This window comes from Myotis lucifugus, unplaced genomic scaffold (assembly GCF_000147115.1).
Source record: "Myotis lucifugus unplaced genomic scaffold, Myoluc2.0 scaffold_66, whole genome shotgun sequence".
NCBI classification, from domain to species: Eukaryota; Metazoa; Chordata; class Mammalia; order Chiroptera; family Vespertilionidae; genus Myotis; species Myotis lucifugus.
The window spans coordinates 5,311,278-5,328,340 of NW_005871114.1; the positions used below are offsets into that span (position 1 = coordinate 5,311,278).

Below are 17,063 nucleotides of genomic sequence, written 5' to 3' on the forward strand. Positions count from 1 at the left end.
CAAGAAAACACTGAAGGGAGAGATGAGAGAGTAGGAGGTAAGAAGGTGCTAAAAACAAACTTTGCCTCTTTTGGAATTATTTGATGGCAGCCAGTATGCTGGGGTCTCAGTTATGAAGACCAGAACTCACTTGGAAGGCTGGAAACTTTTTCTCAATTCAGCATAGATTAGTCTTGTTCTTTGTTTCCAGTTTCAGCTCATTCAGTCCTCTCTTCCCTTGGGATGAGAGGAAGTGGGTATGCTTCCCTATCCCTCCACCTTACACATGAGTGTAATATTGCCTAATATGCATCCTTCTCCATTGTGAGAACATGGGACCTGTAGATGTCAAATCACTGTCTCTCCATCTACATCTTGGTTAGAAATGGTAGTATCTAAGCAGGGAATACACTGGAAAGAGAGTCACTGAGTCACTGTTAACCCTTATGGTAGGAACCACATAGTACAGATTTATATATATCAACAAGGGGCTTATAACTCCTACTGATAAGAATCAGGGAGGAACAAATGAAAATGAAAAAAGGGATAAGATCAGTGGGAAGAGAGGCATCATGGGGTTTCGAATGTCTGGGCTTATCATATTGCCCCTCCCTCAACCTATTCCCTATTCTTCCTCCCCCCAAAGCACTCTTGTTTTTACTCTGCATGCCAGAGAATTAAACATATGGAATTTGCTGCTTACTATCATACAGACATACTTCCACAAGCCCAGAGTTCAGTGAAAGTACAGTCATTGCTTGAGGAAAGAACTTAGGCTAGCATTATGAAAACAGTGATCCAACAAAGCAGAAAGCCTCCACTTACTAAGAATATAATCACAGCTAGGTTCTCATATATTTTAATCATGCCCATGAGTACTTGTCCATTTTAAGACTGCCAACTGTGATATAATTATTAGCCATTAAAAACAAGTTAGACCACCAACAAACTAGATTAACAACTTAGTTCATTACCAAATTGGGTCAGATTCAAATTTGTGCCACAGGTAAAAAATTTTATGTTGTCACATCCCTTAAACAATTAAACTTGATGCAAAAACAAAACAAAAATACTTTAAATCTTGCAACAAACAAAATACATTATAAATAGCAAAAATCTAAAAATATTTGAAAAATGTTAAGATATTTAATGGAATTTGAAGACCACAAGCTGTCACTAAAATAAAATAAGACAATTTCTGTCTTTACTTTTGTTATCTATGGACAAATTTTCACAATTGTATTATAATTTTTAAAAAAAAAAGCATTCTTACTTTAGATAAGAGATTATGTAGTTCATGGGGATGAAGCTTTACCACTTCTCCAAGTTGCTGTGCAGCAGCTTTTCTTGTAACTGGAGTAGTGCCAGTATCCAGTAAGATAAAAAGACGGTCAAGCCTAAAATGCCAAAAATACAATGGTTATTCTGAAATGTGTTTTCTCATATGTATGAGTTAATAAATGTACTGAGCATCTGTGAACAAAGACCTATGCTAAAGCTGCAGGGGACTCTCTACTCTCAAGCAACTTGCTATGGCAAGGCAAATATACAAATAAGTAGAATATAGAATACAGTAAGATACATGTCAGAAAAAACATACAAAGTATTTTAAAGAGTAGGACAGAGAAAACAAATACTATTTCCCCAACTGTGTAATACTGAAAAGGCTTTGTAAAAGAAATGGTGTATGAGAAAGACCATAATGGTAGAAAATAAGATTTCAATACTGGTGGGGATGAGGTGGTAAAAGGGAAGGGGGAGAGACACCTGGAAGAAATAATACCACCAAGGCAATAAGAAAAGGAAGACTACTTAGAGAAGTGACTAGTAGCTTAACTGTAAGATAACAGTGGGAGACAGAAGTAGTTATAGAGCTCTAATGTGGAGATCTTTGAATGTGTAGTTCAACCATGAAGGTCTTGAATTAAGAAAGTGATGAGACTGGAGCTATGTTTTAGAAAGATTACTCTGGCAACAGTTTGAAGCATAAAATAAAATGGAAGGAACCTTTTAGATAACTTAAGGCTAAAAGTGCAAACCTGAACTATAATCATGGCAAGACTAAAAAGAGGTTGAGAGAAATGCTGAAGTAAATCACACATGGTATAGTAATTAAGTGAAATAAATGTTAAGGAAATAAAAAGATTCTGAGACTCTGAATCTTAGAAAATGAAGATGTTGTTACAAGAAATGGGAAGAACTGGTGAGGAAATGTTACAAGATAAGTTTACCTTGGCCGGATGGCTCAATTGTTGGAGCATCATCCTATACACCCCCCCAAAAAAGGTGATGGGTTCAATTCCCTGTCAGGCCATATGCCTAGGTTGTGGGTGCATAGGAGGCAACCTATTGATGTTTCTCCCTTCCCTGCGCCCCCTCCCCCTTCCACCTTCTTCTCTCTTTAAAAATCAAACAAACATATCCTCAGAATGGATCCAGAGACATGGAAGCATGGAACAAAGTGTGGAATCTCAGAGGGAAGGTGGGGGAGGGGAGGTGGGGGGAGGTAATCAAACAAAGACCTTGTATGCATATATGCATAACCCATGAACACAGACAGTGAAGTGGTGAGGGGGGGGGGTGTCAATGGGGGAAAAAGGGGGACATATGTAATACTTTCAACAATAAAGATTTCTTTTAAAGTTAAATATATTAGATATAAAAAATAATAATAAACTGTAGAGAGGCTCATATTTTACTTCTGGGATTATTTTTCTTTTATATAGAGCTAAAAAGTTAAAAAACAAAGTTCTGAAAATCTTTTATAAGGATAAACCTCTGAGGGGGGAATGAAATGGGCAGGGTTTTTCTTTTTCTTTCTTTTCTGCTAGTTTTTCAAGCTAGCTAGTCACTAATAAGTACAAAATCATTATAACTGGTAAGAAATATATAACTAAAATAGGTCTTTTTCAGTCAAGAGGTTTAAGGGTACTTTGAAAACTTTTCAACTGCTTCAGAACAACACTAAGGGGCAAGGTTAAAATTTTATAGTTAAGGATGTGTAAGAAGGACAAACATTTGAGGCAATTTAAGCCGTAACATAAAGAAAAAAGAGTAATACATCACAGTTTTGTTCCTATATAGTGAATGGCACACTGAATGATGATAAAGAAATTTTTATAGGACATGCAAAAATTAACTTACTTTATACAGACATGTCCCATCTTATTCATTCAATGCTATCTAAATATTTGTCTTTACCCATTTATTTATCAGTTTTGCTACAGGATTTGGTGAAGTGACTCAGGGAGATAGTGGGACAAAGGGACAAAAGAAAAGGAAAAAAATTTTTTCTGACAACTGGTATTCTTAAAAAGTTCTAAGACTAAGTTGGACCCCAGACTCCGTCCCCAGAAAGTGATTTCCCACATACATTCCATACATAACTCTCAGAATCCCCTTTATTTTCATCTTTAAAAGTGGTTACAATGTTAAAGTTTATAACAACCCTCTCTGAACCAACAAATAATCTGTACATTGCCATGACAATATAATTTTTGAATGTCTATGCTCATTGAAAAGAAAATCTAAACATCTACAAACTACTTCCTGTAAGTATCAAGACAAATATTCATTTATTGTTTTTGTTTTTAAATATATTTTTTATTTCAGAGAGGAAGGGAGAAGGGGAGAGATAGAAACATCAATGAAGAGAATCATTGCCCAGGCCGGTTTGGCTCAGTGGATAGAGCATCGGCCTGCGGACTCAAGGGTCCCGGGTTCGATTCCGGTCAGGGGCATGTACCTTGGTTGCCGGCACATCCCCAGTGGGGAGTGTGCAGGAGGCGGCTGATCGGTGTTTCTCTCTCATTGATGTTTCTAACTCTCTATCCCTCTCCCTTCCTCTCTGTAAAAAATTAATAAAATATATTTTTTTAAAAAAAAGAGAGAATCATTGATTGGTTGCCTCCTGCACGCCCCCTACTGGGGATCGAGCCTGCAACCGGGGCATGTGCCCTTGACCAGAATCGAACCCGGGACCCTCCAGTCCGCAGGCCAACACTCTATTCCACTAAGCCAAACCGGCTAGGGCAAGACAAATATTCATTTAAGTCTTCTATATTCTATGGCAGGCAAAATTATCAAAAATTAAATGTTTTACTATAAAAAATGTATTAGTTTTAGATCAAATTTATGCTACAATGGACGTATAATTGTACTAGAAGGCCCAGTGCAGATTCATGCACCGGTGGGGTCCCTTGGCCTGGCCTGCTCCCTCTCACAATCCAGGACACCTCAGGGGATGTGGGACTGCCAGTTTTGGCCCGATCCCCACAGGCCAGGCAGAGGGTCCCCACCGGTGCATGCCTCTAGTATGCATATAAGATCTTTGGTTAATCTCCTCCCGCCCTCCCCCCTGAGATTCATCAATCTGTTCCATGTTTCCATGCCCCTGCATTGAGCATCTGCCCCCCGGTGGCTGTGCACATCATAGCTACTGGTCGAATGGTCGCCTAGGCTTTTATATATAGAGATTGCTGCATGTACTCATGTATTCTTTATAACAATACTAGAGGCCCAGTGCACGAATTCATGCACCAGTGGGGTCCCTCAGCCTGGCCTGCAGGATCAGGCCGAAACGGCTCTCTGACATCCCGAGGGGTCCTGGATTGCGAGAGGGCACAGGCCAGGCCAAGGGACCCCACCAGTGCACGATCGCGGCCGGGGAGGGACGCAGGAGGTTGGCCAGCCCATGAGGGACCACGGGAGGGCTCCAGGACATGTCCGGCCCATCTCGCTCAGTCCCGATTGGCTGGACCCTACCAGCAAGCTAACCTACCAGTCAGAGCATCTGCCCCCTGGTGGTCAATGCACATCATAGCAACTGGTCGACCGGTCAACTGTCTGCCCCCTGGTGGTTAGTGCACATCATAGCGAGAGGATGAGCAGCCTCAGCATATCATTAGCATATTACACTTTGACTGGTTGAATGGATGACCGGACACTTAGCATAGTAGGCTTTTATTATATAGGATGTTTCTTCAATATAGGTATAGTTCACAAAGATTCAGCACTTTCCTATAGGAAACAGTGATAAAATGAAAAACAAGACTGGAAATTAGAGAAGCTTTAAAGGTCCTACTTCTGTCACTTATTAGAGGACTTAGGGAAGCTCACTTTGCTTAACCTCTTATTTTGGAGGTAAAACTAGATATTTTGGCTGTATTTTACAGCATCACATCATTGCAACATTTTTGTATTTTTTCTTTTTTTTTTTTTAAATATATTTTATTGATTTTTCACAGAGAGGAAGGAAGAGGGATAGAGAGTTAGAAACATCGATGAGAGAGAAACATCGATTAGCTGCCTTCTGCACACCCCCAACTGGGGATTTGCCTGCAACCAAGGTACATGCCCTTGACCGGAATCGAACCTGGGGCCTTTCAGTCCGCAGGCCGACGCTCTATCCACTGAGCCAAACTAGTTAGGGCTTTGTATTTTTTCTTATATAATGTTTTTCATATCTTTGACACCTGATGTCAAATTCCTTAGACATCTGCAAAGCCTTAGACATCTGCAAAGATTTTAACGACTTCATAATTCCTTTTCCATATGGAGTTTCAGCAAAGCTGACCACAAAATGAACACTCTAAGTGGCAATACTAACCTGTTTATAAATCCATGTGTAAAAAGTTGAAAGAAAATTCAGTTTTCAAAATTTTCCCCAATCATTTCCACATTCTTCAAACCCCAATTACCATTCCCTATTCCTTAAAAAGGAGCAGACACCCTGCCAGTGATGCTCAGTGGTTGAAGATCAACCTATGAACCAGGAGATCATGCCTGGGTTATGGGCTCGATCCCCTATAGGGGGCTTGCAGAAGGCAGCCAATCAATGATTCTCTCTCATCACTGATGTTTCTATCTCTCTCCCCCTCTTCCTTCCTCTCTGAAATCAATTTTTTTTTTTTTTTAAAAGAGCTACTTCACTGCATAGACAGATCTCCAGGATATGGAACACAAATGATCTCAAGTTCTCTCTTAACTACCTCTAAAGATTGGTCTTTATACTTATCCTCTCTATTAGTATCTTGAACCAGTGCTTAAAAACACCTCTTTTATTTCCTCCTCATACAATTTAATTTTTATCAGTCACGTTTCTAATCCTTCTCTACTACTGAAATAGCATACCTGAAAGTCACCAATGAACTTGTAAGATCCAAATCCAATTTTTTTTAAATCCAATTTTCTTGACTCTTCTATGACATCTGACATCAGCAAATACTCCTTAAAATACTTTCTTTTCTAAATTTTCATATTTTATTACCCTGTTCTTCTTTGAACTCAATTCTTTCCTTGGTTTCCCTATTCTTAACACATTTAATATGAACATTCTCCCAGATTCCATCCTTGGCTGCTCATCTCTCACCAGTTTCTCCCTTAGGAAACTATATTATTTGTTAAAACTATAATAGTACAAATAGTCCCTAACTCTGGCCCATCTGGAAGCTCTAGTGCCACACTTTCAACTGCCTGGTAAGCATCATCTCATACTGATGTGATATTATTTGCCAGATTTACTTCCTTAAGCACCCTTTGGTCAAATGACTACCTCATTCTAAACTTTTTAATGGCTCGCCCTTGCCTATCAGATAGCAATCAAAAACAAAAAAGTCTCTCCCAAACATGAACCTTTTTGGTGTTTATAACTTTGTCTATACTGTTTCTTCCACTTAGAATGCCTTTTCTGGGTTCAATTCTTCAGCTAGCTCCCATCCATCAAGATTTAAAGTTGTGCCCTAGTTGGTTTGGCTCAGTGGATAGAGCATCGGCCTGCAGACTGAAGGGTCCCAGGTTCGATTCCAGTCAAGGGCACATGACCAGGTTGCGGGCTCGATCCTCAGTAGGGGATGTGCAGAAGGCAGCCGCCAATCAATGATTCTCTCTCATCATTGATGTTTCTCTCTCTCTCTCTCTCTCTCCCTCTCCCCCCTTCCTCTCTGAAATCACTAAAAAATATATTTTTTAAAAAAAGATTTAAAGTTGTTTACCCTTTGAAACCATTTCAAACTACTAAACCATAGAGATTATTTCCTCTTCCGAAATCCACATGAATTCTCATCTTAAATGGCCATTTTGGTATTTATTATGCTTTGCTTTGTGGCATCTCTTACATTGAGTTGTCACATGATGTCTTTATGCTCATTAGGCTTCACCTCCTTTGATGATTCTTTTTGCCCCGCTCCCCCACAATACTTTGCACAGTGTCTCTGCACAGTATTTAAATGTAGTTGAGTAGTTGGTGCTTACTGTGATTAAAATTATAAAGAAAGTTCAAATTTCTTGGGAACAAATTTAGGCACCATTTTTAAGCAAAAAAAAAGTGTGCTATATTAAATTTTTTTTTGCTTCCTTTGAGAAACAACCTTAATTTACAACAGACGTATTACATAAAAACAAATTATTAAAATAACAGAACTGATGGTAAGATAATATTTCAATTAATGAAGAGATTAGCATAACAGTACTTCAGCATTCTGAACATCAAGGCACTTATGTCTGCTCCAAACAGCAAGCTGAAAGAGACCATGCAGTAGGCACTGTATTCCTTTAATAATTTCCACCCTTCCTAAACTTTCCTTTAGTCCCCTGCTACCTAGCTTCATCAGAACCACAAGCTGCCCAAAGACCAACTCCTAACTTAATGCTGATCTGTCTCAGCCACACAGTTACTCCTGCCTCTCTTTTCTGCAAAGCCTTTTATCCCAATGCCATGTCATGTCACCTGTGCTCCTCCAATAGCCAACTGCCCTAAGAGTAGCAGATTAGCTCACTCATCCAGTTCTAGGTCCGTTTATTCTCACATCTTCTACCTGGTGGTAAATAAACATGTCTCCCTGAACAGAGGAATGGAGACACAAGATGCTTCCTTGGTCCTCTTGACTCACAGTCTCTTTTGGAGTTCTCCATTCCTCTCTCCAGGACAGCAGATTAGACACCACATAAAAGGCAGAACAAAGAGATGCAGACCAGGATCTGACAAGAGGGCAGTCTGATCTGTTACCCCACGGTAGACAGCTATAAGGCAAGCAGGGTAAGCATCAGGGCCAGGCCACAATGGAAAAGGCTGGTATAGTGAACTGATGGGAGAGGGGCAAAGGCTTGAGACAGGGTCAGTATTATGTTGGAGGGCACACAGGGCCCTGGTGAGGTAGAGGTCCTGAATGAAGCTAGGTGGTCAGAAGAAAAAGGAAGTTAAAAGAAGGGCTGATTGAGGAACACAGTACTTACCACAATACTTCTTTCAGCTAAACCTTCTCTTGCAGAAAAGCTAGTAGAAAAAAATGCCATTCTTCATTCTCTGAAGATAGACAGATGGAGAAGAAAGAGGTAACAGATGTCAACTGTATAAAAGGTACCAAAGAAGATAGAAGAATAATTTAAATAAAACCTAAGGTAATTATATTTGACAATATCCACTACTTAGGAATCTACTGATGATAAGAAATCTGGCCCGTTTTCAATTTGGGTTTTAATTCAGAGAGATAACTACTCAAGACAGGATTCATGTTTTGTTTACCTACTTGTGATTTCAGGCAACTGTTCTAAAGACTACCTAGGAAAAGGAAAGAGTACAAGAAGTTTATAGAATTTATACTGGCAGCTGCAATCTAATCCCTCTTCTTTTCAGCTCTCTGCATTATGATACCTCATAAAGACATAAAAAGAAACTGAAAGAAGTCATACAGGGTGGGCTAAAGTAGGCTTACAGTTGCAATACAAATAAATATTAATTAATAAATAATAATACAAGAATAAACTGTGTTTTGCATACTCACAACTATAAACCACTTTTGTCCACTCCTAGATATTATTACTATGCCCTAGATTACTATTCCATCATTAATAAACAGGTATATGTTGCATTTCCACTCTTAAGCCAGTTGAAGATGAAAGAAAAAAGGTATAAAATATAACTTCCTTAATCTACTTCCAATCTCAATATTCTCAGAATAAACTTAATCTCTGAAAAATTGTGGAAGGTCAACCGACAGAATACCTCACAAGAATGGCTTTGTAACCTTAACTAAGAGAATGATCAGTCAATTCTGTCCATTTTGTTAGGTATTTATTACAATTAGCAAAAAATTACATTAAAATTTAAAACAGAAATTATTTAAATTTTCACTTTTCTTTATTATATAGGGAATAAGGTAAGAAAATAAATATCTAACATGAACACTGTCCTAAGTCCCACATATTATCATTAAGAAAGTTACAGTCAAAAGAAAAAAATTTCCAAAAAATTCTCTAGCCTGGTGTTTTAAAGCATAAATCTTCTAATTCAAACTATGGGTAATTTGAAACTATGTTAATGTTATGCTCTTTAAACAAGGATGTAGATTAATTTAAGATACCACGTAGAACACAAGGGTGAATATGAAGATGTGAAACCACACCAAAGCCAGGGGCACAGCCAGGTGCATGCTAGATAAATTGTATTTCCCCCACAACCACACTAGAACATAAACTCCCTGGGAATGGGGACTCCATTTCTGTTCTTTGTTGTATCTCCAGTACCTAGAATATAGAAAGCATTCTGCAAATACTTGTTAAATGAATGCTTAGGTATATATACATACACCGGTGTGACTCAGATGGTGTCATCCTGGGCACCAAGAGGCCTCTGGTTGAATCTGGGTCAGAGCATGTGCATAAGTTTCAGACTCAATCCAGGGTAGGGGGTGTGCAGGAGGTAGTCGATTGATTTTTTGCCCTCGTATCAATGTTTCTCAATCTCCTCTCCCTTCCTCTCTCTCTAAAAATCAATAGCGATATATATATTTTTAAATACAACAAAGTTATGTTTTCTCCTTCAGGACATTTTTTCCTAATCTCTATCCCTACCTAATAGCCTATTGCCTTTTGTATGATTTTATTTTATTTATTCATTTATTTTTTTTTTTTAATATAGTCTATTGATCTTCCACAGAGAGGAAGGGAGAGGGACAGAGAGCCGGAAACATCGATGAGAGAGAAACATCGATCAGCTGCCTCCTGCATATCTCCCACTGGGGATGTGCCCGCAACCAAGGTACATGCCCTTGACCGGAATCGAACCCGGGACCCTTCAGTCCGCAGGCCGACGCTCCATCCACCGAGCCAAACCGGTCAGGGCTTATTTTTGTTTTTTTAATAAACTTTTTAAAAATATTTTTACTGATTTCAGAGAGAAAGGTAAAAGAATGATAGAAACATCAATAATGATTATACATTTTCTCCATGTATATCCAAATCTCTGGATGCTCAAGTCCCTTATATAAAAGAGGCCCAGTGCACGAAATTCGTGCACAGGTAGGGTCCCTAGGCCTGGCCAGCAACCAGGGCCAGTTGGGGCCTTCCGGCTGCCAGCTGGGGCCTTCCTTCCCCGGCTGCCTTCCTTCATTCCACGCCACCCCCTGGTGGTCAGCACATGTTATAGCGAGCGATTGAACTCCCGGTCTCCTGGTCGAACTCCCAAGGGGACACTTTGCATATTAGCCTTTTATATATATAGAAGATAAAAGATGGCATAGTATTTGCATATAACCTACATATATCATCCCATATATAGCAGGTCCTCAAATAACATCATTTTGTTTAAGGTTGTTTTATTATAATGTTGATGAGATGATGAGATGCCACAGGAAATTAACTCTTGTTTATACCAGTTAGCATATGGTAAAATGGTTTCATTATAAGTTGTTTCCCTTAAAGTCTTAGGATCCATCAACAATGTTAAGTGAGGACTTACTGTAGTTTAAATCATTTCTAGATTACGTATAATACCAAATACAATGCAAATGCTATGTAAATAGTTGTTACACTGTATTGTTTAGGGCAGGGGTGGAGCCATATAAAGCCCACAAAATCATTTGGTCTGCCCCTGCCAAGGCAACCACAGGCGACACTAGAAATTCAATAAATCCAGGCGCTTTTTTCATAGCAACATAAATTTATATTCAATAAATTATATTAAGCAAATGATATAAATATCCAAATGGCCCATGGCAGAAAAAAGGTTCCTCACCTCTGGTTTAGGGGATGACAAGAGTCTGTACATGTTCAGTACAGATGCAACCATTGTAGGCCTAACTACATAGTACACATCAACAACAATGTAACTTCTTTCCCCCAAATATTTTTAATCCAGATCCATGATTGCTTGAATCCACAGATATAGAACCTGCAGATATGAAGCACCCACTGTATGTAATTCATAATAGTCCCTTCTGTCAATCCTATAATGAATTAAAATTTGTAGTAAAAGAGGAATAGGCTTAGCAAATACAAGAAACATATGCTGTCCTATAGATAATTAAGATCATTTTAGCATTTCCCCTGTCACTAGGAAGGATCCACTGGAACTTCCCCCACATCAAGAAACTTCCTTTTACTTGGCAGAACAGATCTGTTGAAACAATGTTTCTCCGAAGTATCAGCAGTGCAGAGAGAATTAACAAAACTAAGCAAAGTTTTGTTCATATGTAGCAATTTGTTTCTTTCATAACAGGATATGTTCCGATTTTTTCCTGAATCCTTTCTGAACACTGCATCATTTTCAAATGCAAAGGTATATGTCACAGATGTAAGATGTAGCTTCTAATGTAGTCAAATCATAATTACTGTCTAGACATTTTAGACATGAACCTCATTTTGTTTAGCTTATAACACTGAGGAAAAATTCTCTATATTTAAAAATTTTCTCTATATGATCAAGGAAAAACTGTTCATATTAACTAGTCAATGTAAAACAACAGTCAGCTGATTCAATTGTGGCAAAACAGGCAAAGGCATCAAAAACAATCTTTAAAAAACAAATCTCTGCCCTGACCAGTTTGGCTTAGTGGATAGAGCGTCGGCCTGCGGACTGAAGGGTCCCAGGTTCGATTCCGGTCAAGGGCATGTACCTTGGTTGCGGGCATATCCCCAGTAGGGGGTGTGCAGGAGGCAGCTGATCAATGTTTCTAACTCTCTATCCCTCTCTCTTCCTCTCTGTAAAAAATCAATAAAATATATTTTTAAAAATCTGTATTAAGCCATCGAGCCCAACAGTTACAGATTCACCATCTTCTGTAATGAGCATAATACTCCTTAACAATTCTTCTAAAACTACCCCAACTAGGTAGTGACAGGTGATACTAGAGCAACGGTTCTCAACCTGTGGGTCACGACCCCTTTGGCGGTTGAACAACCCTTTCACAGGGGTCGCCTAAGACCATCCTGCATATCAGATATTTACATTACGATTCATAACAGTAGCAACATTACAGTTATGAAATAGCAACGAAAATAATTTTATGATTGGGTCACAACATGAGGAACTGCATTTAAAGGGCCAGAAGGTTGAGAATCACTGTACTAGAGAAAGGATCACAAAATAAAACAGCAGAATTCAAAGATTTAACAATTGTAATATAAATTGTCTGAAAGCAACACGAAAAGCAGTAATATATACTAATTTGTCTTTTTGCTGAGGCTGGTTTTGTAGGAGCAAGTCAAGTAGCTAGTGAGTGAGCTTAGCTTATTTTCCAGCATTCACATGTAAAGGGTAACTTTGTTCTCTACTCCTACATTTATATACTCCTTAACAATTATTTATTAAGGGTCAAAAGGAATTATTTTTCAGTAATATTTCACTGCATTTTATGGAGAACTTCAAATGCTACCATCGTGTATGTGCTGCTGAAGGGAGAACAAAATGCTATAATTGTACTTGCAGTTTTGGGTCCCAAAGTTTGTGGTGGGTGTTGTTTTTGTGAAATTTAACTCACCCATGTGCATTTCGTCACAGTCTTACAATTCAAAGTATAATAAATCTATAGGCCTTTATAAAACTATAACCAGGGTCTAAAAAATTTGATCATTCAAAATGCAGTAATAGCCAATTTGCATTCTAAAATGCCACATTATCACAGAATTGTACCAATTATAAACTTTTAAAAATAACTCTAGCCCAGCTAGTGTGGCTCAGGAGTTGAGCATCAAACCAGGAACCAAAAGGTTTCCAGTTCGATTTCCAGTCAGGGCACATGCCCGGGTTACGACTCAATCCCCAGTGGGGGGGCCATGCAAGAGGCAGCCGATTGATGATGTTCCTCTCTCATCAATATTTCTATCTCTCTATCTGTCTCCCTTCCTCCCTCTCTCTTTCTCTCTCTCTCTCTCTCTCTAAAATTCAATTTAAAAATATATAAAAAAATAATTCTAATAATATTTATTATGTTAAGTTATAAGCCTAGCCAATATTCCTGAAGAAAAAAATAGTGTAGCTAAACTCAGAAGCACTCACTGGAAAACACTGGAAATATTTTACTATATATAAATTACAGTAAATCATGACAAGTATTAAAACAAGAAACAAAAATCACTCATTTAAAAAAAATGTACTGAGCACCTAGTAGGAGCCAGGACCTCCTGCAAGGGATAGAAAGATCAAACATATTCCCTTGTCTCACAAAGTATCCTATATAATAAAAGGCTAATATGCAAATCGACCAAACTGCGGAATGATTGGTTGCTATGATGGGCACTGACCACCGGGGGGCAGTTGCTCAACGCAGGAGCTGCCGAGCTGCAGTGACTTGGCAGTGGCGGTTCTTGGGTGACGCACCCTGAAACCAGAGAGGAGGGAGCCCGATTCCTCACAGGGCCATGCAATTCCACCTTGGGCCGTGAGTTATGTTGTTGCCGGGGCACTGTCGGCCCCGAATCTGGTTTACTGCAGATTGCATTCCACACCCTGTACAACAGCAACTTTGCAGAGTGCCCTCTCGCACTCCAGGACCTCTAGGGGGATGTCGGAGAGCCGGTTTAGGCTCGATCCCCACAGGCCAGGCCCAGGGACCCTACCTGCTGGAGGGACTATGGGAGGTTGGCTCCAAAGCGTGTCTGGCCCTGCCCTGTAAGCCACCTTCTAATTAATTTCCTTTCAATGTGCACGAATCCGTGCACTGGGTCACTAGTGATAAATATTATGATTGACAGAAGAACACATTGGTGCAAAAAGCTCAGATGAAGTAAAGGCCAGAGAAGCTTCCTGAACAAACTGACATATTGCCTTAGACCCAGAATATAAGGTTGGAATTAGTCAGACTTAGGGGTGGGACACAAGAAAGAAATGTTCTAGAAATAAAGATTAGGAGGTGAGAACACAAATTTGGAAAGGGGAGAAAGGAAGTGAGAGAGACACAGAACTTGACACAAGATGAAGCTAAAAACGTGAAGCAGTAATCAGATCACAAAAGACCTGGAAAGATATGTTTGTTGAGAAATTTGGACTTTATCCCATGTCATTAGAAAACTATTGGGGTTTAAGCAGAAAAATGACAATATTAAAATGTGTATATTAGCAAATGACATGGCTGAAGTAAAGAATATGTTAGAAAGAGCTGCCATGGGAGGCAAGAAAATCAACTGGTTGCTGTTCCAAGTGTCTTGGATTAGAGATGACGGTGATATGAAGCAGAATTGTGGTAACTGGTATGGAAAGAAAAACTGACCAGAAAAAGATTAGAAAGGTAGAACTGATGACATTGGGTTTGGTAACCTGCTAGATAGGGGGAAAAGAGAGAGGGAGAAGTCAAATATTATCCCAAATTTCTGAATCTGGCAACTGAGGGAATGAGGATGGTACCAACTTACTGCTTACCTTTCTGCTGGAAATATTTACAGGTCCTAAAAGCATTATTACAGTTTCTTTTCAGTTATGTGCATTGATATAAACAGAGCAAAAAACATTTCTGATTTAATTCTGGCAAATAGGCTTTTTATCTCTTGAACTATCTCCCACCTACTCTGTATGAAATAAGATTAAAATGAGTCCGTAAAGTAAAATAAAAAAATAAAATGAGTCCGTATTTCACATGCATACAGTAACAGGAGAAAAAAGATAATTAGTTAATAGAGAAACTTTGCTTAGTGCATGGAGAAGGCCAGCTTGAAATTAAAGTTTGCAATTTAGAGTGAATCTGCAGATGAAAAAGGCAAGAACTGACAGTATCCCCAAAACACAAGAGTCTCAAAAGTGTTTTCTTTTAACCTATTATATTACAAAAATAAGCACAGGAGTAGCTCTTTCATAAAACCATGACAGGCTTTTTAAAAAGTAGAATTTAATAGAATTTTGACAAGATGAATAAGAAAGAATCTCACTACCCGCTGAAATCCAACGTCAGGAACAAAAGGCAGTATCTCTCGAAACCCACTCATTCCTTCAGAAATGTAGGTGCCCTAACCTTCTGGTCAAGCAGATTAGTCTCTTTTTTAATCACTTTCATTTTGACTCTATAAAACCATATCCAATACTGTGAAAATACACTTAGCTCTAAGAAAGGAACTTCAAGAACAACTCATTCCCTTACATACTGTTATCACCTGGTAGACAAATATCATACTAAGCTTATGTATCAATGTATTTATAATGCACATATGTATTTATATGGAAGGTAACACATTAAAAAGGCGAGAACTTGCACAGTCTTGTAACGTTCTGCATTTGCAAAAATCGAAAGTACCACTTGTGTTCTCTCAAGGCAGTTTTATGTATCACAAAATAAGAATTTCCTCACACTGAATGGGTTCAGTTAATCGATGAAATAGAAAGTAGATGCCCCATAACTCCAGGTACCTAGCAACCCCCTTCACCCAACTCCCCTCGGGCTTCTCCCACACACGATTTCATCAGTTACCTGGGGAGTCTGTGAGGGATGGGTGATCCTTTCTCTTGGAAAACAGATACAGCTGGAGCACGGTGAGTGTTCAAGGACCATGTTCAATTAATTATGAAAAAGAATAATGAAAACTATTCGTTTTCTCAACTATCATTTTTCCTTCCGTCTATGTCAGTGGTTCTCAACCTTCCTAATGCCGCGACCCTTTAATGCAGTTCCTCATGTTGTGGTGACCCCCAATTTCATTGTTACAAATTGAACATAATTAAAGCATAGTGATTAATCACAAAAACAGTATGTAATTATATATGTGTTTTCCGATGGTCTTAGGTGACCCCTGTGAAAGGGTCGTTCGACCCCCAAAGGGGTCGCCACCCACAGGTTGAGAACCGCTGCTCTATGTGGTAGAAGGACCCAATTCTCATGAAAACGGGCTTCATGAACTCTAAGAAACTGGCTAACTCCTAGCTGTCGTCCCAGGGGCTGTCCCCTACTCACATGTACACAGACCCACTACAATCAAACATCCGACGGAAAGTTTCCCCACCATCCTACCGTGCTGCAGGAAAGGCATGCAAATATGATGGTTTTCCTACCGTTCCCCCTAGGCCCGTGGTCGGCAAACTGCGGCTCGCGAGCCACATGTGGCTCTTTGGCCTCTTGAGTGTGGCTCTTCCTAAGCCTTAGGAGTACCTAATTAAGTTAATAACAGTGTACCTACCAATATAGTTTAAGTTCAAAAAATTTGGCTCTCAAAAGAAATTTCAATCGTTGTACTGTTGGTATTTGGCTCTGTTGACTAATGAGTTGGCCGACCACTGCCCTAGGCGGTCCTGTTGACAGGCAACACACATTTTTAAATAATTTCACATCTGTGATATGCCTTTCGCGCTTTAGCTAAGGAAAACGGTACTAATACGATCATTTGCCCAAGATTACCACGCTGACGACTGAATGTGTACTGCTACACAGAAGGTAAATTCTACTGTAATGTTAAAAAAAAAAAAAGTCCTCAGGAAAAAAAACTTATCTCTAAAGCCGTAACTATAAAATGTTCACGTAATTAGCAGCTCGCTTAGATCCTGGTACCCTAATTGCCCCATCCCGGAGCGTTCCTACCAAGTTTTCCCGTGAAATGGAGGTTAGGGAGCAGCCTTAAGACACGGAGATAAAAGGCTCTCCTCGAACTGAAAGAGGGAAGAGAAACCAGACATGAGAAACGCGGCGAGGAAAGAGAAAAGCTAGCTCTATCGTGGCAATAAGTCAATTACATACACACACACACACACACACACACACACACACACACATGTTCTGAACCATTCACGAGGAGGAACCTGCGCCCAAAGCCCCGCAGACTGAGGGGCGAATCCGTGGTCCGTGGAAGAAGGCGCCCGAGCCCAGTGACAACGGGAACCGCTCCCTTCTCGG

The 17,063-nt window shown here is 39.4% G+C and overlaps 1 protein-coding gene across 1 annotated transcript in view; it reads right to left on the reverse strand.

Moving 5' to 3' along the window:
- Nucleotides 1-17,063, reverse strand: part of BTAF1 (B-TFIID TATA-box binding protein associated factor 1) — a 105,940-nt gene that overhangs the window by 84,034 nt on the left and 4,843 nt on the right. Inside the window, 1 exon segment of the mRNA XM_023754837.1 lies at nucleotides 1,253-1,376. Coding sequence (XP_023610605.1) covers nucleotides 1,253-1,376 — 124 coding nt within the window.